We start from the raw sequence: 26,784 nt of genomic DNA, 5'->3' as shown, positions 1-26,784 counted from the left end.
TGGCTGAAATAAGACGAAATGTGTTCACGGACCATGGCTTTCTGCGGCTTGCTCATTCCAGCTTTCGAACTTTGGACTGTTAGATTGGCAGCGTAGTACTGTTCGTTAAAAGTGAGAAAATGTGTGGTTTTTCATTTGATCAAGTATTTCATATGAGAGCATTGCTCTTAATCGGCCATTCCTACTGACATCTTTGTAATGACTATGTTCATTTCAGTTAGGAAATACTAAGACGGTCTTTCTGGATGTAAAAAGGCAGGTTGAGAGTGAGTGTCTGCCATTATAATGAAAACTCCCCAACCTGATTGTGACTGATGGTAGGCAAGAGGGCCTACCATTACAATGAAAATTCCCTAACCCAGTTTTCATATGAGAAAAGATGTTTGGTGACTTCCCCGTCGGGTTTCTACGGTAACATTAAGTGCTATGCAATTTAATACAATCTCGCTCACAACGTGTATAGAATGTAGAATTCCGTAGCGAAGCATAGGTACATCAGCTAGTCAGCCATAAGGTAAAGATCACTATCACAAATGTGCATTTGATGGATTATTTCGTATTTAGAAAATCGGAAATAGATAGAGCACCTGTTTCCAACTACAAATCATTGTGTGATGCTGGATACAGACTTTTCAATGAAAAGTTTGTTTTGTTTATAAAATGTTTATTTCAATCGGGTGAAATTCTAATATGCAGTGCTGCAAAATCTGAGTACACAAAACGTAAGACCTATAATGTGAAGCTTATTTTAGGAGTATCTGGTAACATTATAGGAGGGGAATATGAATAAGTTACAGGAGCAGGCCCCAAGGCATGTTGTAAGCATATTGCTGCCTTAAGCTATGCATTAGAGCATTTCTCCAGGACTGGTATTACTCAAAATTTACAAACTTTTCACCATCCCACTACCAAATGGTTGAGGCCAGTTAGCCCTATGAAAGTGGAATGTTTGCCCTTGGAACAAGTTTTCCAGGAACCCTGCCATGATGTTAGGCCATTGTCAGGAGATAATCAGCTTAGATATCAGCAATATGTTGAAGGTATTGTAAAAAGTTCCCAACATAAGTTTGCTTTCTCTTTTGCTCTCAAAAAAGAACAGGGCAGCTGCTTTGATGTCATTCATGATCACCATTATGGTGTAGATCCATGTGAGACTCAGGCTGAAAATCTTGTAAGAGTCAATGATGATGAAAGGAAGAATATTGTGGAAAATACCAGACAACAATCCCAGGAAAGTCTATCGTTCAAAGAGAGGAAATATCGTTTGACACCAAATCATTTTGAGGAAATCTGTCACTCATAAACTCCGAAAGCCCTAGCAAAAGCCTTATTCAAGGGAAGTTTGTTTTGCTCCAGTGATGTGAAATGGGAACTTCAAATGGAAGACGCAGCAAGGGACAGATATTCTGAGCTAACAGGCCACGTAGTCCAAAAACATGGCCTCATTATTCATCCTACCAGACATTACCTGGCAGCATCTTGTGATGGATTAATTGGAAGGATAGAGTCTTGGAGCTTAAAGGGTTGCCAAGTAATGAAAATGAAGCAGTTTCAATCAAATGTGTTCCGTACTTGGGAGAGAGCAGTGGTGCAGTGATACTTGAGAAAAATAACAACCATTACTTCCAAGTGCAAGGCCAGCTGTTTGTTACATGTAGACATTATTGTAGTTTTGTTGTGTACACTATTATTGCCATGCTAATGTTGGACGTAGAGAGAGATGACATTTTCATTTATGAATCGGTGGCAAAATTGACAAGTTTTACCATGAATATTTTGTTCCAGTCATCCTAACCTGAGATAATGGTTTTCCTGAAATTGCATAACATAAAACACACAAATGTTGTCCTCCCTGAAAGACGAATTTTACTGACGTGAAATTTGGACTGCAGTATTTTGTATGTTTCATCAAGTCCTATAGCCCATTCTATGTGTATTCGTTTAGAGGCTATCCTCCTTGTTTCAATGTTTTCTGATGGAGTAAACTGCCCTTTGCCTTTCAGAGATGGCGGGATATTTAAAATTACACCTTTAGTGTAGAAACCCCTATTTGCCATAACTGAATCTCCTTCTTCCTGATCTGATAAATAACAGCCTGTCCGATACTGCCCCACCAGATGCATCAGATATGAAACATATGAAACCAGATGGATTTATACATATTAATACCTTTGTCGCATTTGCATTTTTGTATGTAGAAAATGTAGCTTGCTGTGCTCTAGGGTTCTTGGGTTTTGCTATTATAATCTCAGTTTCATTGATTATAACTCCACTGTCTAAAAGGAAGGGGGCTGTTTTCAAGGACAGTTTCTCGATCAGGCCAAATGTTCAACTCTTTAAATTGGCAGTACATGAAATTAATCCAAACATTAAATATTCTCCCAACAGTAGTTTTATGCATTCCGAAGTTAAAGCCTAGTTCCTGGTCAGATTAGTTGGTCCTTAGCTTCATAACTGACAAGAAGACACACAGTCTGGGTTCAAGAGGAAATATCTGTAAATTGTGTCTGTTTTCTCCCAGAACAGCAAACACCAAATTAAAATGTTCAATGTCTACATACCCTGTATAAAGCAATACGGCATCAGGATTATCCATTATTTCCTCAACAACCAAATTACTGTATATGTAATGAGTACTGATGTTGAAAATGGGAGTCACAAATGTTACATTCACTTCTTCAGGTATATTCACGATTTCATCCGTACTTCAATGGGGATGATTTCTGCAGATTCTGATATTGTAGATTTTTCGTGGTAATCTGGCAATTTTCTGGTGTATGGCCTCTTCCTTTTTTTTTGTTGTGTTCGTGGTCCATGGAAAAGGCGATGGAACAGCGCCTGGTTTTAATCTTACTCTCTCACCTTTAAATACAAACGCATAAATTTGGTGGTTGTTATCGAAATGCCTAATCTGTTTATAGGTAGAAAATAGGAATTATTTCCCTTCATAAATCGCCCTTACCCAACAAAGTTTTCGTGAAGTGATCGGATTGAAAATGATGGGAACACAATTTAATATTTTCGGTCAGATTCTTCTCACTGAAATTTTTCCTTCTAATAGCATGTAACCATTTCTTTCTCATTTCTTTATTTTGTGGAAACTGGTGAAACGGAGTCTGGCTTCACTGATTTTTGCAAAGAGGAACACAGCAACTGCTTGGCATATTAGCGGCATGAGTAAACAGGTGACAAATAAAGGTATTGGAGCAGCGTTTTATGTCGCTTCAACTCAGGTCTCCAAAAAATTTTGATTACCCAACATCTTTTCCATTTATTCCGCTGAACTTTTTGCTATACGTCAAGCCCTTATTTATGTCAAAAAACATGCTTTTGCCAAAGCCACCATTTATACTGATGCCATGAGCATCTTACAATCACTCTCTTCATTTTCCTTATCCTTCAACTGGTATCTTTATCATGTTAAACATCTTATTTACACACAAGACCAATCAGGTGTATACCTAACGCTTGTTTGAGTGCCTGCGCATGCTGGCATGTTCGGAAACAAACAGGCAGATTCTTATGCCATGCGAGCGACTAGACTTACAAGTCCTCCCCTTCAAGTAGTTGGTAATAGATTACCTTCCACTTATTAAAGATGCTGCCCAACATGACTGGCAAGCGGAATGGCATAATACTACAAAAAACAAAGGACGATCGTACTATCAACTACAACCTCTTCTTCTTCCAAAACCTTGGTTTACGAAAGGCACTTATTCCCAATGCCAATGACAATACCAATATAACCCGTTTACATTTTAACTATGTTCTCACTCCTCAATACAAGTACAGATTTCATCTTACCACTCAGCCTAATTGTGAATTTGGTGACCGAGACAGAGACGTCAATCATCTCTTATTTCAATGACCATTATATCATTCTGCATGGCAAAAACTTATACGACGACTACTTCAACTTAAATTTTTGTGCCAACCAGTGTGTCCTCTTTGTTCTATAACCCAACTCTGAATGTAACTGCTACAGTTAATACATTTTCTGATGATTCTAACCTCACTATATGAACCTCTTTAATATTCTTTTTTGAATGATTTGTGTTTGTACGCTCCTGACTCCACTCGTATATACGATACAATTGTTTGTGTTTTCTACTACCCATATCTTAATGTGTCTGGTGAATATCTACCAATCGTGATACATTTTACACTGTCTGCTGGATTCACTCACTATGCTTATATTACTCATGACATAAGATATTCTTCTGGCTCCTATACGGCAGCCTGTAAGCGTCAGTTTCAGAAGACACTTCGTTGTGACTACGTGTGTGGCATCCCTTCTCTGGTATTCTTACTGTACTTTTCTATGCCTTATCACATTCATAAGTGAATTGTTACCATTTAATACACATACATCGTTAGTGTTTTACGATTAACCCAAGATATATGACTGGGCAAAATTAACAGTGCCCAACACATCACGAAGAAGAAGAAGAAGAAGAAGAATTAGAAATGAAAGAACCTTTTTTCATAACAAATACTTAAATAACGTGGTCTGTAGCAGTTGTTAACTCGTTAGAAATAAAGGCTAAGTAAACGATTGCTTAATTTTGATACTATACACTGAAATTAAGTAAGAATGCAATACACCTCAAGATGTGGTAGAGCACATCACTGAATTCAGAGGTTACTTTATATTTTCTTGCATCTGGTTTAAATTTTGGAGAGGCTATGGCCATGTAAATTTATAGTGAGAATGTTATGATTTCCCTTCTAGCCCTTCGAATATATTTTCATGGTACGTATAGTACGATTAAGTTACGTGACGCTGTTTGAATAAGAGAACAGAAACATTTGCCACAAAATGCGATCGGTCTTCTTCAGTACTGTATCGTTTTCTCGCTATGTACACTTGCAAGCTCTCTCCTCGACATTCAAAGGCGACGTTGGAGTGGATTAGTAACACAGACAAATAGTAAATAGACTGGCAGCGCCCTATCTCGTAGCACGGGTGCTAGTGAAGTCAGAAACTTGCGACCGCTACCATCGTACTTCACTACATTTTTTTTGCTAGTGGCTTTACGTCACACTGACACAGATAGGTCTTATGGCGACAATGGGATAGGAAAGGCCTAGGAGTTGGAAGGAAGCGGTCGTGGCCTTAATTAAGGGACAGCCCCAGCATTTGCCTGGTGTGGAAATGGGAAGCCACGGAAAACCATCATCAGGGCTGCCGACAGTGGGATTCAAAGCCACTATCTCCCGGATGCAAGAACACAGCCGCGCGCCCCTAACCGCACGGCCAACTCAACCAATTACGTCATTACAGAGCCATTGTAAACATGCATGTTACTGTATTATGTGCAGTTTTGTTGTATGTTGTTTTTATGCACATTTCACATTAATGCTTCGGCAAACTACTGTGTGGCAGAATGGTGAATGCCTTCATAGTGTTTGGGTGTGGTTTTTTCTATTTATGAAGAAAGAATAAGGAAGGAATAGGAGTTTCAATACACCGGTAAGTGGCTTACGTCGGTCCCATGGTATAGGGGTGGCGTGCCTGCCTCTTACCCGGAGGTCCCAGGTTCGATTCCCAGTCAGGCCAGGGATTTTAACCTGAATCTGAGGGCTGGTTTGAGGTCCACTCAGTCTACATGATTAGAAAAGCTATCTGACGGTGAGATAGCGGCCTCGGTCTAGAAAGCCAAGAATACTGGCCAAGAGGATTCGTCGTGTTGTCTATACGATCCCTCGTAACCTGCAGGCCTTCGGACTGAGCAGCGGTTGCTTGGTAGGCCAAGGCCCTTCAAGGGCTGTAGTGCCATGGTGTTTGGTTTGGTTTTGGTGATACTTGCAAGGAAGCTATTGTACAAAAAGAAATTCCATAGGTGGGCTGAGTGGCTCAGACGGTTGAGGCGCTGGCCTTCTGCCCTCAACTTGGCAAGTTCGATCCTGGCGCAGTCCGATGGTATTTTTGAAGGTATTAAAATATGTCAGCCTCGTATCGGTAGATTTACTGGCATGTAAAAGAACTGCGGAAGAAAATTCTGGCACCTCGGCGTCTCTGAAAACCATAAAAGTAGTTAGTGGGATGTAAAATAAATAACATTTAAACATTATCATTAGAAAATCCTTATCCATTCATTTCTTTCAAGAATGGAGGTAATCTGCATGTTCCTACGAAAGATGTTCATGTGTGCAAACTTACTGAGATTTATTTCGGAGAGAATACGTGTAATCGCTTAAGCTCAGTCATGAAAAGGAACATACCTAATAAAGTCACAGCTCAGTTGTATGAAACTTTTTTTTTTTTTTCAAATTTAAGCTTACATGCTTTAGATCTAAACTCAGAGGGCACACACATTTTTCGCCTTATTAGTGTAATTTCATTACAGTACCTGAAAATATGTGTGAGAGCCCGCCTGGTGGCATTGGAGTCTAAACAGTCTGACACCGTGGCTAGCTGGTCGAAAAAATTTCACTATCAGAATCTTGGCCGGCAAAGTAGGTGAGTTGGTGGTATACAATTTCTAATAACTAGATTGCATGCCAAAAGCCTGGATTAAATTCCAAACGTCTCCGCAGTGCTCATGTGGAGTGAGAGTATATGACACCGTTGATGGTGATTTGTCCGTTGGATGGGAACGTTAAGCCTTGAGCAGACCCCTCGGTGCTATTCGACAGAAGGCTATGTGGTGGCATCGGATTTCATTCACTCCCTTCCTACTATCATATATCACGTAATTTATTTCATCTCATTAACTTCTCTGTTGTGGTTGACGTCAGGAAGCTCATCTGGTCATAAAAACTCGCCACGACAGATTTATTTCACTTCATACCCAACCCTGTACAAAGATGGGACAAGGGTTGGAAAATACGTGTGAATTGTGCTGTAAGAGAGTTGAATGGAAACAGATTTGACCATAGATTGGTCTAAAACAGGTTGGCTATTTTTAGGCGTTTGTAAATTGATATACCAGTGTTTCTTTTTTAACAGTAAAATGACGGACCTAATAGGTCTAATTAATCAGTGTTATTGTTATAAAATGCATGTGCTTTTAATTATTGTAATTATCTCCTGTCCAATATTTCCGTTTCGGTACTATTTTACATTAATGCAGTGGGATAGTGTAGTGACGTAAGATGGCCACTGCCGCACGCTTCCGGCTTCAGAATCTTGCTGCTCATTGCCAGTCTAAATCTATATGTCTGTGGTTAGTAACGGCCGTCGATTGCTGTTTTCTAAAAGAAAATTCAAAATGAAAGAGGATAACACGTTTTCGTAATAAATGCCTACGTAATGTGGCTGATAGCTGTTGTTAACTCGTTCGAAATAAAGGCTGAAATAAATGTTCGCTTAATTTTGTATACTGAAATTAAGTAAGAATGTGATTCACCTCAAGATATGGCATTGTACATCACTGATTCAAATAATAGTTTATATTTTCTCACGTCTAGTTAAATTTCAGACAGGCTGTTCCCGTGTAATTTTGTAGTGAGGAGGTTGTCATTTCTCTACATATGCTTGAAATACGTTTTCATTATACATAGATGGTTAGATTAGGTGGCGCTGTTTGAAGAAAACTGGAACGTTTGCCACAGAGGCCTCTGGAGTGATACTATACTCGTAATTGTTTTCAGAATGAAATTAAACATACACATTCACATTGTATTGGATTTCAGAAACTAACAATCTAGCAAGGCATAGTGTGGATATCATCCATGAAAACGCAAGTTTTGAACAAACTGATTGCCGTTTTATACCAATGTTAATATGTATGGGATTTTTCCCGACTTTCACAAAAAATCTGATATATTGACAATCTGTTATAGCGAGTAAATTTTTCGCACTTATGAATTCTCGCTATAACGGACTTCTGCTGGTACATACATACATACATACATACATACATACATGCATGCATACATCCATACATACATACATACATACATCCATACATACATACAGACAGACACCGGGCGACTTGGCCGTGCGGTTAGGGGCGCGCAGCTGTGAGCTCACATCCGGGAGATGGGTTTGAACCCCACTGTTGGCAGTCCTGGAGAGATTTTTTTTGTGGTTTTCCATTTTTACATAAGGTAAATGCTGAGACTGTACCTTAATTATGACCGCGGTCACTTCCTTCCCATTCCTAGGCCTTTCCTCTCCCATCATTGCCATAAGACCTATCTGTGTCGGTGCAGTGTAAAGCAAATAACAAAAAAACAAAAAAACAAAACCAGACAGACAGAAATTGCAGAAAATTAAAAGGTGCATTTCCCTGTTATTGTGGACACAACCAATACGGAAATACCATTGTTTTTAAATTCTGAGCAATGTACAGACAAAACTCTTATTTTATATATGCGGTATAGATGTTACGAATTGGAGGTGAATGGGTTGCATAGCAACATCAAAGAGCAGAATATCTCATTTATACCCATTGTAAGGTATTAAAATGCAGGATATCAGTTAGAATGATAATTGGATAAAGCAGCAGTGAGAATTATATGATTAAAGAATGAATAGACTATACTGTGTAGGAGGGATACTGACTGGAAGGTGATTGGGGATTTAAATGAGACTATGGAGTGGGTATGTGGGAAACTGGGAGCGACATTTCTAGATCCTAATCGTTGGGTAGGAGATAGGGATCTGCACTCAGATGGCTTTCACGTAAAAGGGCTTAAACATATAAGTTAGGAAATTTGGTTAGAAGGGCTATAGGGAGGTACATTCAGGGAAACGGGGTGGCCGAAGGAGCAGTGTTAAGGGAACAGGGAACTGGAAATCAACTAGGGATGACATAAAAATGTTAGTGCTCAACTGTAGAAGTATTGTAAAGAAAGGAATAGAATGAAGTAATTTAATAGATATATACTTTCCAGATATTGTAATAGGAGTTGAATCTTGGCTGTGAAATGATATAATGGATGCCAAAATTTTCTCATGGAACTGGAGTGTGTATCATAGAGATAGGATAGGAATGGTAGGAGGGGGAGTATTCATTCTGGTGAAAGAAGAATTTTTAAGTTACGAAAAAGTTAAAGATGACAAACATGAAATTCTAGGGGTAAGGCTAATCTCTAAAGATAATAGGTAACTTGATGTCTTTGGAGTGTACAGACCGGGAAAGGGTAGCGCAGATAAGATAATCAGCTATGTGGGAAATGATAAGGAAAGGAACGTGATTGTAGCGGGTGATCTCAATTTACCAAATGTCAATTGGGAAGGTAATGTGAACGACAGGAAGCATGACCAACAAATGGGAAATAAGTTAATATGGGAAGGGCATCTGATTCAGAAAGTGTGGAACCAACTATAGGGAAGAATATTCTGGATGTGGTGCTGGTAAAACCAGATGAGCTCTATGGAGAAACTGAAGTAATAGATGGCATTAGTGGTCACGAAGCTGTTTTTGTGGTAGTTAAAAATAAATGTGAAAGAAAGGAAGATATTAAAATTAGGACTATTAGGCAGTACCATATGGCTGATAAAACAGGCATGAGGGATTTTTTAAAAATTAACTGTGATCCGTGTAGAACGGTAAATAAAAATGTAAACAGACTCTGGGGTGGGTTTAAAGCAGTTGTTGAGGAATGTGAAAATAGGTTTGTATGTTTAAAGGTGGTAAGGATTGGTAAAGATCCACTAATTTTTAAAAAGTAACTGTGATCCATGTAGAACGGTAAATAAAAATGTAAACAGACTCTGGGGTGGGTTTAAAGCAGTTGTTGAGAAATGTGAAAATAGGTTTGTATGTTTAAAGGTGGTAAGGAATGGTAAAGTTCCACTAAATTATAACAGAGAAGTAAGGAGACTGAGGACGAGGTGAAGGTTGGAAAGAAATAGAGTTAGAAATGGCTGTGGAAGGAGAAATTGAAGAAACTTACTAGGAAGTTGAATCTAGCCAAGAAGTCAGCTAAGGTTAACATGATGGCAAGCATAATCAGTGGCCATACAAATTTTAGTGAAAAATGGAAGAGTATGCATAGGTACATTAAGGCAGAAACAGGTTCCAAGATTGATAATTTCAGGGATAATGTCCAGATAGCCTCCTCAGTCCGTATGTAGCATATGCTCTACGTATGGTTTTGTCTACTTACAATGAAGAAGTAAGTATAAATAACCACCTAATCGATACTTTATTAATGCCTCAGGCAAAATTGAATAAAATTAAAACTTACAGGACATGTTTCGACCACTTAGTGGTCCTCTTCAGCTGTATAAATAAAGAACTGAAAAGAAAAACATTGACAATAAGCACAAATAAACGTTTTTTGGAGACTTCTTTGATAAAAATGGAGGTCATCAGAATAGGTCATCTTGCCTCTCGTTCTTGTTTGGAAAAGATGTTTATTCTGCGCTGTCTAGAGGGTCTGTCTTTGAGCGCGACCTGGTGAAGTAACGATGTGATACAGTTTGACAATTCATGGAAAGCTCTGGAGAGAAGGGAAGTAGAGTTTTATCGCCATCTAAAATAACATGTGAGGGAGGAGGGAGATTGGGCTGTGCTTCTGCGATGTCGTGTCTGATTAAATCTCTTGTTCGTCTAGTCTGTTTCATGTCTACCCATTCTAAGTATTTGCTAATATTCTCATATAAGATGTTTTTATGCTCGTTGTTTTCGTTGAGATTCTCTTCACCGTTTTCCAATTTATCAAGAACGATGTGGATGTTTTCCAGGTTGTTCATAAGATTACCTTTATTAATCATACAGATAATTTGAAGGTCCTGTTTTATATTGGTGAATTTGTGGTTGGACTCTTTCATATGGGATCCCATGGCAGAGAATCTTTTGTATCTTTCAGCATTGACGTGTTCTTGATATCTAATTGAGAAGTTCCTTCCAGATTGTCCCACGTAAGTTTTTTCACATTGAGCACAAGTCAGCTTATAAATACCCGATTCCTGGAATTCGTCATCTTTAAGTTTATTAGCTTTATTATGACTAAAGAATCTATGTTTCGTGTTGTTGTTTGTAGAGAAGGCTACCTTGGTATTGTGTTTCTTGAATAAGTTGGTGATTTCGTAAATCTGCGGGTTATTAAAGGTGAATTTTACATATCCTTTTTCTTTTTTGCTGTTTAAGTTTAATTTGTTGTTGGTATTTGCATTTAGTGATGATTTTATTGATGAATTTCAAACTGAAACCATTATGTAGAGCCTGTTGACAAATGAAAGAAAGTTCCTTTTTTCTGTCTGTTTCTGTTAGCGGAATTTCAAAGGCTCTGTTGACGAAACCATAATAAGCTGATTTCTTTTGCGAGATGGGATGTAAAGAATCACTTTTGATTGTAGTCGGGGTAAAAGTGGGTTTCCTGTATATTTTAAATTGGAAATGGTTGTCTTTACGAATTGTTTGGATATCCAGAAAATTGAGTATGCCTTTCTCTTCTTCTTCAGCTGTAAATTTTATGTTTGGGTCTAAATTATTCAAAGTATTTTTAAAAATTATTTGAAAAAATATAACACATCGATTGCATTAAGAGGTTCGGGATTGAAGAGGATAGAGGAGGTTACTAATACTAAAGGAGTACCGGTATTAAAATTTACCTATGACAGCAATGAAGTTTACAGTAAGATACAAAATTTGAAAACCAGAAAAGCAATTGGAATTCATAAGGTTTCGGGGGATATACTAAAGACAATGGGTTGGGATGTAGTACCATATCTGAAGTACTTACTTGATTATTGTTTGCATGAGGGAGCTATACCAATTGAATGGAGAGTTGCTATAGTAGTCCTGTGTATAAAGGAAAGGGTGATAGACATAAAGGTGAAAATTACAGGCCAGTCATTTTGATGTGCATTGCATGTCAGCTTTGGGAAAGCACTCTTTCTGATTATATAAGACATGTTTGCAAAATTAATAACTGGTTTGATAGAAGGCAGTTTGGGTTTAGGAAAGGTTATTCCACTGAAGCTCAACTTGTAGGATTCCAGCAAGATATAGCAGATGTCCTGGATTCAGCAGGTCAGTTTTTGATGGGGTAGATCTGTTGCGGTACATTGGTATAATTAAATATGAGTATGCATTTCCAAGTACTTGCAGCAGTCGCTTGGCAAATATCAACGAAAGTTCAATATGAAGGAAGCGAAAGACTCCCAGTAATATGTGCTAGTATGCCGCACAGAGAACTTAGCAAAGCAGAGCGCAGGGAAACGTGTAGTATAGAGTAATGGCAAAATGTCATGCTTCAAATAACCACAATCAGTGCAGATAACATCCCAAGTCATGTGCCGATTACAATTATGGGCCTTTTCCCAAGGGGAATTTCCGCGGTAGGTACATACTGAACAAAACGAAAGAGAACACAGAAATGAGAACTCCCAAAAGCACAGGTTTAGAAATATATTGAAACAACTTCAAAAGAGATAACAAATGTTTTCACAACAGAGAGTAAAATTGGACCATTTGATACACCATAGAAAAGGGGAATCATACAAGTTATTGACAGGTCTTATTTTGGTTCATACAGGCACTAAAAAGGGTAACCACACAAATTACAATAAATCTTTGGTATACTCAGGTACGAGATAAGGGCTATAGGAATAAATTATGTTCTTATTACATTCAAGTTCCAATATGACAACGTTCACATGAATGCCGCGCAAAAAACAGCAAGAAATTTTGAAAAGGAACAAGTAAAAATTATACAAGTTAAGGGGAACTTTCCAGTACCTAAAATGATACGCAATAAAACAACATCATATCCCCCAAAATCTAACACACACTTGTTTAAGACAGGAAGATACTAGAACATTCGAAATGTAAACAGCAGACGCAGTGCGAAATTGGCAGACCACAATGTTACCAAATTTCATTAGCAAATTATGAGAAAAGGAGAATGGAAAGAGGAACAGGAAAAGAAAACCAAGAAACAAACAGCAGGGAAAGGGAAATGATCAGGCTGTCAAGTCCCACTTCAAAACGAGGGAAGGCAAAGTTCATGCACAACACTTTAGAAGTTGAAGGTCACCATAATATCGCTAGTCCAGTACACTTCTTCCTTCACATTTCCACCACAAGTCTAAAGCCAATAGTTTGGCACAGCGTAATTTCGTAGAGTCCTGAAGGGACTAGAGTTCGAAATCCAAGCATTAGCCAAGCCCATATGGAGAAAGAAAGGGCAAAATTGAATGGATGACAATAATAATAATAAAAGTCTGCTCACCCAGTACGTAAAGAAGAATGAAGTAAAATTGAAATGCACATGGTCCAGCCGCGTACACTGCTCAAGCTCCCACTGCTGATTACAACATATCAATCACACCTGATCGCCGGACAAGAGAAAGCGGCGAGTATATATACGGAAGCGAAGCGAGCTCGAGAAAACACTGGAACCGGGTGACGTCACGGTGATTGCGCGTGGAGGTGCAGCAGTCCAAGCAGTGGTGAGACAGACTTGTAAGCTGAAAGTTCGTGAAGCAGCGCAATATAATGTGCACTTAAATCGGAGCGGAGAAGTATGCATAAGGTAAGCGAAGTTGAGCTCGTAACATACTCCCACCACCAGAAGAAATCCGAAGGATTGGTGTCCAAAGTTGACGAGACGGCACGACGAGAAGCTGAGGGTGGTGAAAGCAGTACAGGTGATCCAAAGCGATGCGGACGAAGATGAAGAGTGGCGGAGATCCGACGACGGTAGAAACGACGACAGCCGAAGAAGCAGAACCGACGAAACGTAAAGATGAAGACAGGAGAGAATAAGTAACAAGAGAGAATAAGGGAAGAAAAGGGGGAAAAGGACGGGGGGGGGGGGAAGGAGAGGGCAAGGGAACGAACCGGATAATATTAGTAATAAAACATGATTATCTAGTGGTCTGCATGACAATTTGACAATAGAAAATTACAATATTTATCAATAATATATCCCAAAGGGATAACAACAAACAAGAAAAACTTAGTTATAAGAGGGGGAGGATCAGGCATGAAAATTTAGGCAGTGGGAGGTGACCTGGGTGAGCAGAAGCAAAAAGAAAGAAACAAACAAGAAATATGAAGGAAGGAGAGTGATAGACATCAAAATAATACCGTAGAATCAAGGAGATAAAAAAGGTGATAACAGAACTGATCAATACCCATCTCCCGCCCTACCAAAAAAAAAAAAAAAAAGGGAAAAATAGGGATTAGGTGCCTTTTGGAGGTCAGTAGGGGATTCCACAGACTGGAGCTGAGCGGTATTAGGCGAGGGAAAAGAAAGAATACGGAATGGACCCATCCAACGAGGGGAGAGTTTAGCAGAAATATTCTGAGGTGTAGAGCTGAGGGGGTGATTTTTAAGAAGAACTAAATCAAACAATTTAAATTTAGAAGGTAAGACACGAGAATTACACAGTTTCTTGTGAACTTTGCTGGCCTGAAGGAGCTTTTGATAAGCGGAATACAATTGGGAATGATTAAGACGATCGGAGGGGGCGTCCAAAAGCGAGGGTAGATCCCACGTTAGAGCAAGAGGGATATTCAACTCACGGCCGAGAAAGAGTTTAGCCGGAGTACAACCAGTAGAGGAATTAATGGTGGAGTTGAGGGCCAGAACAAAAGAAGGAAGTTCGGTGTCCCATGATTTCTGGTTGTGGGAGTGGAAAATAGATAGAAACGTTTTCAGGTTACGGTGGTAGCGTTCAATGGTATTTGCCTGAGGGTGATACGGGGAAGTGCAAACTTTTTTTATGCCGAGAGAAAAACAAAAAATTATAGAACTGTCTAGAGGTGAAAATCGAAGCATTATCAGAAATGAGAACTTTAGGGAGACCAGTGATAGGAAAGATGTAATTGAACAAAAGATTGATAACAATTTGTGAGGAGATATTTCTCAAAGGACGAACAATAAGAAATTTAGAAAAACCATCTAACAGAGTGAAAATATATGAATTGGATTTAGAGGATTTGACAATAGGCCCAACAATGTCAATGTAATACTTTTCAGATGAGTAAGTAGCAGGAGAGGCGGCATAGGAGCCGTAAGGAAGGTGATTTAATGGTTTATGTTTCTGACAAGAAGGGCAAGATCGAACCCACGAAAAAATGTCTTTACGCATTTACGGCCAAAAAAATTGGGAGGCAAGGCGAGCGTAGGTCTTAGCTCTCCCAAAGTTGCCGCCCATAGGCGAATCATGAAAATATTGAAATACCATAGATCGGAGAGTGGAAGGAAGAACCAGGCGAGGAGTAGCTTTAGGGGTAGGTTTAAAAAGAAGGAGTTGGTGATGGACCCGAAATGGGCCAGAATAATTAGGAGAAGTAATTTCTTGAGAAATTTGTTGACAGTACGGGTCAAGCTGTTGATGGTGCAAGCAAGATTGAAAAGAGAGGGGAAAGTTAGTTAAAGAAGAGACGGAAATAACAGAGTTAATGGGAAGGGAATCAAGTTCGGAGGGTTGAAGCTGGTGGTCATCAAAGAGATGGGAAAGAGCATCGGCAACAGAATTATTATAACCGGAAACGAATTTTAAGGAGAATTTGAAACGAGACAGGCGGAGTAACCAACGACCAGTATGACCAATTTTTGGGGCATTATGTAGTAACCAAGAAAGAGCCTGGTTATCAGTGCTGACAATGAATTCACGATGGTCGAGGTATTCAGAAAAGTGTTCTATTGAAAGAATAAGAGCCAGGGCTTCTTTTTCGTAAGTAGAATACTTTTGTTCAACAGGGGATAACAGGCGGCTAAAATAGGCAACAGGAAGCGTATGGTCATTAACAGTTTGTTGAAGGACAGCGCCAATGGCAATGTCCGAGGCATCAGTGGATAGTTCAAAGGTAAGATTAAAGTCCGGAATTTGTAAGAGGGGAGCATGGGATAATTTCGATTTAAGAAGATCAAAGGCCATTTGTTGCTGAGGGGACCAGTGAAATTTCACCCCTTTCCTTTTGAGTTTATTCAATGGATCAGCAATGGATGAAAAATTAGGGTTGTACTTGGCGTAGAAGCCGACCATTCCCAAAAAGGATCGTAAATGTTTCAAGTTAGTAGGAGGGGGTATCTTATTAATGGCGGAGACACGGTCAGGGTCAACAGCAATACCATCAGAGCTCAATATGTGGCCGAGAAATTTAATCGAGGTTTGGGCGATCAAAACTTTAGAAGGATTAACGGTGAGACCGACATTGCGAAGACGAGTAAGGACTTCGCGTACATGAGACAAATGCGATTCAAAATCAGGAGAAAAAACTAAGATATCATCAACGAAAGGAAAAAGATACTTATACTTAATGTCAGCAAAAAGGGAGTCCACAAAACGCTGCATTATTTGGGAGCCTAGATTAAGGCCAAAAGGAACTTTTTTAAATTGGTAGAGCCCATTAGGAGTAATGAACGCCGTATACCGAGAACTGAGGTCATCTAAGGGAAGCTGATTGTAGGCAGAATTGAGGTCGAAAATTGAGAAAAATTTGGAACCGGAAAAATGTTGGAATGCCGATTTTAATTTAGGCATCGGATAGGCATCGTAGACGATTTTCTCATTGAGCTTCCTGTAATCAACAATAAACCTCGCAGAATGAGGCATAGTCGGAAGATGATGGAATAATAGTATTGTCTTTAAGCATTATCTGAATCAACTGATTTAAAGCGTTCATCCGAGGAGGGCTAAGGAAATAAGGAGAAGAGTGGACAGGAGTAGAATCCACTAGATCAATATGTGCAAAAAAATTCTTAACCGTACCCAAATTAGGGATAATAACGTCAGGAAACTCGGTGAGCAAAGCTTGAACCTGGTCGGAATGAATAGAGTTAATAGCAGGAAGTAGGGAATGTGAACGAAAAGGAAAATCAGAGATGTTAATCAACGGAACAAACTTGTCCGAAAAGGAAAAAAAAACTTTAGACTGGGCGGAATCGAGAAGAAGACCAGTATGCGAAAAAAAATCATATCCTAAGATAACCGGGAATGACAAGTCCTCAACAATCTGAAAAGTGAAAGGCCAAGAAAGGTGCTGTAGTTTAATATGTAACAAGATACTACCCAAAATTTGCAAAGGTTGATTAGAAACTGAAAGACATCAAAGGGGAGATGGAAGATATTTCAAATGAGGATTATTGTGAAGTAAATCTTTATAAAATCGGGAGCTAATAAGTGACACTGCCGCCCCAGAATCGAGGAGCACAACAGAAGGAAGGTTATTAACAGTAAGCAAAACATGACAACTCGGGGGTAAAAGAGAAATAGAATTATGAATGGATTGGGAAGATGCGGATACGGAGGTAAGCTGCGAGGAATGAGGCAGATTTTCCCTATGTGAACGCCTACTGCCTAAGGACGTGGGTGAAGGGCGTTTCCCGAAGGCAAATTAGTACATTGACGGGCAATATGGCCCGGTAATTTACAGCGATAGCAGGTTATGGGAGGACGAACACTAAGGGGGGGTACTGCAGACAAAAAAGGACGTAAGGGAGGAGCAGTAATAGGTGGAGGAGAGACGGAAGCATAGTAGGAACGATCCCCTAAAGAATGTATGGTGTGTTGTTGAGCAAGATTGTAGAGTTGAAAGAGGGAAACAAGGGGGGCAAGAACATTAAAAAGCATGCGGAATGATGGGGCGGCATAAAACTGAATAATAGATATCAGTTTGGAAGTATTATATGAAATATTTAAAACATCACTATAAGTGATAATAGAGTCCAAATAGTCGTGCGCAGGTTCGTTGGGTAGCTGGTGGCGTCTGATGAACTTGGTACTTAATTTGTGACGGACTTCTAGGGGTAAGAAATAATTGTGTATCGCATGTCTCAATTCATACCAATTTGTAAAATTTGACATATTATCCAACCAAAAGGTGGAAAAAAAACCCGTAGTTTTGGTGGACAGGAGGCCACTTAATTGGGGAAAAGAGGCAACTTTTATGTTTAAGAACTTGCGAACCGAAAACAGCCAAATGGTAAGATTTCGGGGATCTGTTGCTAATAGTTGGGGAACTTGTAATAACGACTGCTTAATGATTTGTACATTAAGTGCACTATCAACAGAGGGGGTAGTAGGTACTGGGGGTTGAGAATAAGGAGGAGGGGGTGGGGCCATATGATGTAGTAAAACGGAAGGTTTAGTATCATCAGATTGAAAATCAGGTGTGTGGTTGGATGAAGACGGGTATAGGGAGGGAGAAGACGAAGCAGAAGAAAAGGAAATTAAATTTGGTACAGGAGGGTTGGGCAATGATAAATTTGGTGGTAGCGGAGAAGATAATAATGAAGAGTCTTCCCCTAAAGGGAAGTTATCGGAAAAGCAAGCCATGAATGAAAGCACACGAGAGAATAAGGGCAGTCAAAATGGGAAGTAATCTGCTACCATGTGTTGCGGTACATTGGTATAATTAAATATGAGTATGTATTTCCAAGTACTTGCAGCAGTCGCTTGGCAAATATCAACGAAAGTTCAATATGAAGGAAGCGAAAGACTCCCAGTAATATGTGCTAGTATGCCGCACAGAGAACTTAGCAAAGCAGAGCGCAGGGAAACGTGTAGTATAGAGTAATGGCAAAATGTCATGCTTCAAATAACCACAATCAGTGCAGATAACATCCCAAGTCATGTGCCGATTACAATTATGGGCCTTTTCCCAAGGGGAATTTCCGCGGTAGGTACATACTGAACAAAACGAAAGAGAACACAGAAATGAGAACTCCCAAAAGCACAGGTTTAGAAATATATTGAAACAACTTCAAAAGAGATAACAAATGTTTTCACAACAGAGAGTAAAATTGGACCATTTGATACACCATAGAAAAGGGGAATCATACAAGTTATTGACAGGTCTTATTTTGGTTCATACAGGCACTAAAAAGGGTAACCACACAAATTACAATAAATCTTTGGTATACTCAGGTACGAGATAAGGGCTATAGGAATAAATTATGTTCTCATTACATTCAAGTTCCAATATGACAACGTTCACATGAATGCCGCGCAAAAAACAGCAAGAAATTTTGAAAAGGAACAAGTAAAAATTATACAAGTTAAGGGGAACTTTCCAGTACCTAAAATGGTACGCAATAAAACAACATCATATCCCCCAAAATCTAACACACACTTGTTTAAGACAGGAAGATACTAGAACATTCGAAATGTAAACAGCAGACGCAGTGCGAAATTGGCAGACCACAATGTTACCAAATTTCATTAGCAAATTATGAGAAAAGGAGAATGGAAAGAGGAACAGGAAAAGAAAACCAAGAAACAAACAGCAGGGAAAGGGAAATGATCAGGCTGTCAAGTCCCACTTCAAAACGAGGGAAGGCAAAGTTCATGCACAACACTTTAGAAGTTGAAGGTCGCCATAATATCGCTAGTCCAGTACACTTCTTCCTTCACATTTCCACCACAAGTCTAAAGCCAATAGTTTGGCACAGCGTAATTTCGTAGAGTCCTGAAGGGACTAGAGTTCGAAATCCAAGCATTAGCCAAGCCCATATGGAGAAAGAGAGGGCAAAATTGAATGGATGACAATAATAATAATAAAAGTCTGCTCACCCAGTACGTAAAGAAGAATGAAGTAAAATTGAAATGCACACGGTCCAGCCGCGTACACTGCTCAAGCTCCCACTGCCGATTACAACATATCAATCACACCTGATCGCCGGACAAGAGAAAGCGGCGAGTATATATACGGAAGCGAAGCGAGCTCGAGAAAACACTGGAACCGGGTGACGTCACGGTGATTGCGCGTGGAGGGGCAGCAGTCCAAGCAGTGGTGAGACAGACTTGTAAGCTGAAAGTTCGTGAAGCAGCGCAATATAATGTGCACTTAAATCGGAGCGGAGAAGTATGCATAAGGTAAGCGAAGTTGAGCTCGTAACAGATCATGGGAGACTACAGGCAAAAATGAGTGCAATTGGACTTGATAAAAGAGTGACTGAATGGGTGGCTCTGTTTCTAGAAAATAGAATTCAGAGAATTAGAGAAGGCGAAGCTTTATCTGACCCTGTAATAATTAAGAGGGGAATTCCTCAAGGCAGTATTTTTGGACCTTAATGTTTTCTTATATATAGAAATGATATGTGTAAAGAAGTGTAAACAGAGATAATGCTTTTTGCAGATGATGTTATTCTGTACAGAGTACTAAATAACAAGATTGTGAGCAACTGCAAAATGACCTCGATAATGTTGTGAGATGGACAGTAGGCAATGGTATGATGATAAACGGGGTTAAAAGTCAGGTTGTGAGTTTCACAAATAGGAAAAGACCTCTCAGTTTTAATTACTGAATTGATGGGGCGAAAGTTCCCTTTGGGGATCATTGTAAATACCTAGGTCTTAATATAAGGAAAGATCTTCATTGGGATAATCACATAAATATGATTGTAAATAAAGGGTGCAGATGTCAGCACTTGGTTATGAGGGTATTTAGGGGTTTTAGTAAGGATGTAAAGGAGAGGGCATATAAGTCTCTGGTAAGACCCCAACTAGAGTATGGTTCCAGTGTATGGGACCCTCACCAGGATTACTTGATTCAAGAACTGGAAAATATCCAAAGAAAAGCAGCTTGATTTGTTCTGGGCGATTTCGGACAAAAGAGTGGCATTACAAAAATGTTACAAAGTTTGGGCTGGGAGGACTAAGTGGTATGTAAATACAAAGTATGTTACAAGTGTTATTTTTTATATCCACGTATTCAATTCTAAAAATTGGAATAACTTGCCAAGGGGAGATGTTCAATAAATTTCCAATTTCTTTACAATCATTTAAGAAAAGGCTAGGAAAACAACAGATAGGAAATCTGCCGACTGGGCGATTGCACTAAATGCAGATCTGTAGTGATTGATTGATTGTCTAATCATTGTTTTTTCCATTTCTAGTGGATCTTCTTATAATAACTTGCTGAGTTGGTTTTCTGTTCTATGTGTCATGTGTTATGCTATCTTGATGTGAGATAGGGGAGCGTGCTATGGAAAGGAATAGAGGGGGAGTTATACTATGCGGTATGGGATAGTTTATGAATTAGAGATGTAGTATCCGTTGGCTAAGAGTGGGATAGTTACATCATATAAAATATTAATTTTTCATTTACTTAATTTAACAGCTCAAGCCGGTTCGACATGTACCTGTACGGACTAGGCTAGTGATATTTTAGATGTACATATGTGTGCCATTTGTTGGTTGTCAACGTGGACTTCTAGCACAGCTCGCAGCGCAGGGTATCATTCTATACTGGAGAGTCTTCTACCGTAATGGGACATTGTGTTGGCATAAAAAGAATTTGTTTCATCAGCGTGGATTGTGTAAACAACATGGTCTGTTTTTATCTAATGCAGATTTCAAATGCATATTAGGCGAAAGTAGTGATGAGAATAATCTGAGTGATAATGATAGTGATGATGATTATGCACAGCAAGAAATTACGTGTGATGTAAATAATGTTACTAATATAAGTTAATGCTCATCCAAGTGGTCATGGACACCTGTTGATTCTAATTTTATTCCAACAAGAAAGTTATTAGGCATTTTGTTACTTTGCATGCAGCCTTTGTGTTTGTAGATACAACATCTGCATGATATGAACTGCATAAACAAAATCAGGTAAGTCGTTTAGAAGTTAGAGCAATGTTTTTGACAGCATGTAAAATTGTGATACATTTCTAAAATTTATTACCGCTGTAGGGTAAAACTTGGCCAACTTCTAATACCAGCTTGAAGGGTTAAATTATGATCAGGGTTGACATATTGGTCAAGTTTGATGAAATATTCTTTCGTAATGCTGTCAAGGGGACGGTTCCATAAAGATTTTAGGATATACTGTATAAATCTTGATTATTATTGTTACGGGGTTACCCGTGGAGCGCAGAGGTAAAGAAGGTGCTGGGTTGAATGGGTCTAACTACAATGTCAAGAATTGAATTTAAAACTTAAAATGAAGGTTATATTTTCTTAAATTCAACCTTAGCAAATTTTCATAACAACGAAACGTCAGGTACAATGACAAATTTTAGACAAGACAAGAAAATTCAAAATTTAGTGACAGTTTAAGAATCTGGGCTTCAAGACCCTCGCTTTACAATTCTTGAGCTCCTAGCTCAAATTTACAAAAGAGCAAAAATTTACTCAATGGCAGAAATCCCTCAATACATGGAGCACTTGCTCCCAACTTACAATATCAAACTTCCCAGAGGCGCTTTTACAACACTAGAAACGAGCTAAGTGCTCTCAGTTTTCCAAGCAACATAACATGAAAACCTAATAATCACTGGCCTTACAATGCACTATTTACTATTAGGATCTTATTACATAGAGGTATCTAGTACCCAACCTACAGGGCCGTAGTGAAAAAGAACAGGTTAAATAAACGGCCCGAGTGCAACTTGGATGGAGTCGAATATTGAGCTCCAAAAATTTTAAAGACCTACAGGGCACTTGGCCGACGAAACAGGAGCTAATACCAAACTACTGAGGTCGCACGGATGGAAATAACTTTAATACATTGCAGAAACAAATGTGGCACCTCAAACCAAGATGAAGGGGAGCTCAAGAGGGTATATCACTCTCTATCCCCGATTTACCGTTGTTAGGGATTGGCTAGATTCAAAACTGGCAGAAAGAAAAGATAAATATTGCCAACCCAAAAATAAATGAACATCAGTCAGTAAAAGAAACTTATGAATACAAAACTTCTTTAAATCGAAAGTTGTTTCACTTCACACCAGGATGCATGATCATAGTTTTTTTGAGACAATGCTGACATATGAATGGTCCACAAAAGGCATGTATACAATCCATAATTTCGCCTCCCAGGAGCATGTAGGCAGACCAAAAGGTGGAATCACGTGCCTATTAAAATGCGATTTCTCTCCTTTTCAAGTAATACACTCTTCAGAGCACATCTTGTTTATAAGAACTAAAATATGTTCCATAGCATGCCTATACTACCAACCACACTCCCCAGTGAATGACATAATAGAAGGATTAGGTACTATCTTAAACAAGTTGGACCCAGATGAACCATTGTTACTTGCTGGTGATATGAATTGTAGAATTGACAAGCCAGATTTTAAAACTACGTGTGTGATGGAATATTTGGAAGAAGAAGGCTTAAAATTAATCAACCAGCGAAATCAGTTTACATACGTAGCATATAACGGGAGGAGTACAATAGATCTTGTGTTTACGAACTTGCAAAACATCCATCCAACGCACCAACAGGTCATCCCTATTGCTATTAGAAAACATTTGCCAGTAGTAACAAACTTTAATCTTTTATTGCAAGATGGAAAAAAGAAAATGCCAGCACTCTACCCCACAAGGACACTTGACTCTGCCAAAATACAAGAAGCAAATTTTGAAATAGTACAGGAACTGATCAGGGACGGTATGTTGGACGAAGCTGTTCTAGAATTAGACCGCCAGATGCAGAAGGCTATACAGTATACAGATCCATACAAACAGAAAGCAAAGCCCTGGTTCGACTCAGACTGCTATGCTGCTAGGAAAGAAACGCTGAATAAATTACACATTACCTTGAATTCTCCGTCTCCAGAAAACCTTGAAATATACACACTCTCTCGCAGGCTCTATAAGCAGCTAATAAAACAAAAGAAGAAAGAGTACCAAGAAATACTAGATATAAAGAAGATAGAAGTTGCTGAACGACATCCTTATAAAATACTGAACCCAAGAAAACCAAAATTCCCTAGGGACATACCAATAGAAACCTGGGAAAAACATATGTGTCAAGTGCTTCAGGTTAAAGATACTTGACCGCTACAGACACAATTAGAAGATGTAACTGAGTTTTTGCCTATAACTGTAATGAATATCGAGAACGCTATACACAGCATGGGAAATGGAAAGGCTTGTGGACCTGATCAGATTTACTACGAACATTTAAAAACTGTGACTCCAATTTTGAAAGAAACGTGGTCTTATTTGATGAACGAATGTCTTCGGAGAGGTAGAATACCAGATAGCTGGAGGAGATCCTACATCAAAATGGTATACAAGGACAAAGGGGACATGGGAGATCCAGACTCGTACAGAGGTATCGCACTCGAATGCACTCTTTTTAAGGTAATGACCAAAATTCTCACTGACAGGCTAACAACACTTGTGGATCAATATATACCAGAGCAACAGTTTGGTTTCAGAAGAGGTAGATCTACCCTGCAAGCGGTGGAGTGTTTAAAACAAGATATCGAGGAAGCACTAAGAGTACCAGGTGGAAAGCTCCACGCAATCTTTGTTGACTTCTCTAAAGCTTTCGATATGCTCAATAGGAACATACTCCTGACAAAGTTGGAACAATTAATTGGTAAGAGTCACTATCTGACGGTCATAATCAAAGACATTCTCTCCAACAATACAGTATTTATACAGGATAACATATCAATATCAGATGCAATAGCACAGACCAATGGTGTACTACAAGGAGATCCTCTAAGTCCTCTTCTGTTCTCAATAATCACTTCGGATGTGACGCGATACATCAAGGATGGTGTAAAGTTGTATGTATATGCAGATGATATGGTTCTCGCTGCAGAACGGCTGGAGGACCTGCAAGAGTCCTTTGATCTTCTGGCAGCATGGGCACATGAAATTGATCTCAGCATAAATGACCAAAAGACTGTCCACATGATTTTCAGAAAAGGGGGAAGATCAGCAGTGACTGACAGAGTCCATTACAATGGTAAAGAACTAACAAGGGTTAGTCACTTCAAATACCTGGGAGTCATATTCCAAACCAGAGGTGATGTTTTCACAAAACACATAGAGAATAGGACTATCTTGGCATTTAAAGCAGTGAATGAAATCAAAGATTTATGTAAGATGTCAGTTAAAGCAGCGATACAGCTCTTCAATATTATAGTTGTGCCTATAATCACCTATGGTCTATAACTCGTCTGGGAATACCTAAATATTAATAGTCTACGACGAATAGAGAAAGTCAAAGCCGCATACTTAAAGAGAGCTCTGGGGCTTTCGAAGTATACACTATCTCGACTTGTGTATGTTCTGACAAGGGAATCTTTCCTGATCGAAGAGCTACGCTTCAAGATGTCACTACCATCCACGACAAATTACGATCAACTGCTTACGGAACTGAAGCAGAAAAGAGAAGACATTTGGTTAGATTTCTATGCAACAGATGCTATGACAGTGCGGGGATGGATGGAAGCGAACTACGAATTAAGACATATTGTAATTAGATTGGCTGTTCATGGCTTTCACTTTAAGCTTTGCAAAACCAAAACATTTCATGAACCTAAATTCGGATGCATGTGTAAATTGTGCGATCGTGAATGTGATAGATACCACGTCTTGACATGTCCTAATAGAGGGGAAATCATTGACTAAATTCTGTTCAGAAGAATGAGACCTATGTGGAAATGTTAGAATTAATGTACTTACTTACATGGCCATCTGGCTGCAATAAAACTATTATTATATAGTTTTTTTGTAGTGACATCTATGGAAGAAAGTCCAGACTTCTTGATAAATGGCAAACAAAACAAGTAGAAATACAGTCAGTTCAGGAAACGTCACAATAACCAAATTACATTAGATATCTGTGGTGACATCTTCTGAGTAAATTTATAAGTTGGTCTAGTTTCAATTTCACTGTTTCTCCACTAGAGGAGTTCTTTTAGGCGCTAGATTTAAATGTGCGGTGTTGGGGTGTACCTCCCGGTACAATTATCACTGAAATGATAATTATTGTCAACCATATGTTGGTCCATACCTGAAATTCTGTTATGTCCAATAGCGTTAATATGTTCTATGTTTCGTAAGATGCTATCAGTGGTAAGTTGGCGTGGATTGACATAAGTAAAAAAAATAAGCTTGAGTTGGAGCTTTGAAAAGTAGGAAACATAATATGAAGATAAAGTTGGAATTCAAGAGGACAGACTGGGGTAAATATTCATTTATAGGATGAAGAGAAAGGGACTGGAATAAATAAAGGGACATGTTTGATAAAGTTCCAAGTTCATTGAAAATATTTAAGAAAAAGCTAGGTAAAATGTAAATATGAGGTAAACAATTGATAGGGAATTTGCCACCTGGGTGACTGCCCTAAATGCAGATCATTGATTGATAAGTTTGCATTTGGTGACTTACAAGACTTTTTCCTGTCTTTTGTCTATGTAAGGTGTAGGTAGATGCTATTTCTTAATATATCTTGATTTATAGGTCATCATTTATAACTCTGTGTGTGTGTGCGCGCGTGCATGTGTGCATGTGTGAGTGTGCATAATCCTCTCTTTCTAGTGTGTCTTTTAAGAATGTCTTAATCTTTGTATGTTTTAGGACTTCCTTCTCATCCTCAGCATCAGTTGATGAAAAGACAAAGTTATGGGCACAGTGGTATGATGTCCTTCTACCTGAAAGGTGGCCTAGAAGAATCACGCAAGTTCCTTAGTGCACTGAAGGTGTTCACTCTAGCAGAAAGTTTGGGTGGTTACGAGAGTCTCGCTGAGCTGCCGTGAGTTTGGTTATTGTAATTTTTTTTAATGAACTAGAGTGAATGATCTTGATCTTGCACCTGTGTCCATATGTTTGATTTCACTGTCCATTGTGGAATGGGAATTCCAACATCATTAAGAGTGGATTCCAAAACTGCAATTGAGCAAGCAGGATGGGAACTGGGCAGTAATTTGAGGTAACATTATCCAGTTGCTCCGTGCTCATGTTTGAGTAAGAGTCTCTACAGACTTTGGCCACCTCACACTGCAATACACATAGGTCAGTAATATTCTAGTACACTTCCTGCATCATTGCGGCCATGCTTGCTACAGTGTGAGAGTGAATTGTTCCACAGTTCATAGTGACTGAGGGGATTTATTGTCTCCTACCTGTCAAGCCCCACACATGTTCAGTAGGACTTCAGCACGGGAAACTTG

At 39.1% G+C, this 26,784-nt stretch overlaps 1 protein-coding gene across 4 annotated transcripts in view; it reads left to right on the top strand.

Annotated features, from left to right (window-relative positions):
- The window catches only part of Cth (Cystathionine gamma-lyase), a 664,174-nt gene that overhangs the window by 576,940 nt on the left and 60,450 nt on the right, over positions 1–26,784 (top strand). For all 4 annotated transcript variants that reach the window (XM_068225275.1, XM_067136551.2, XM_067136549.2 and 1 more), the window contains one exon: positions 26,192–26,366. In XM_068225275.1, the coding sequence (XP_068081376.1) occupies positions 26,192–26,366 (175 nt within the window). The remainder of the gene's footprint in view (positions 1–26,191; positions 26,367–26,784) is intronic.

The sequence above is a fragment of the Anabrus simplex genome, chromosome 1 (genome assembly GCF_040414725.1).
Source record: "Anabrus simplex isolate iqAnaSimp1 chromosome 1, ASM4041472v1, whole genome shotgun sequence".
NCBI lineage: Eukaryota > Metazoa > Arthropoda > Insecta > Orthoptera > Tettigoniidae > Anabrus > Anabrus simplex.
This window is presented reverse-complemented; position numbering and strand designations above follow the sequence as displayed.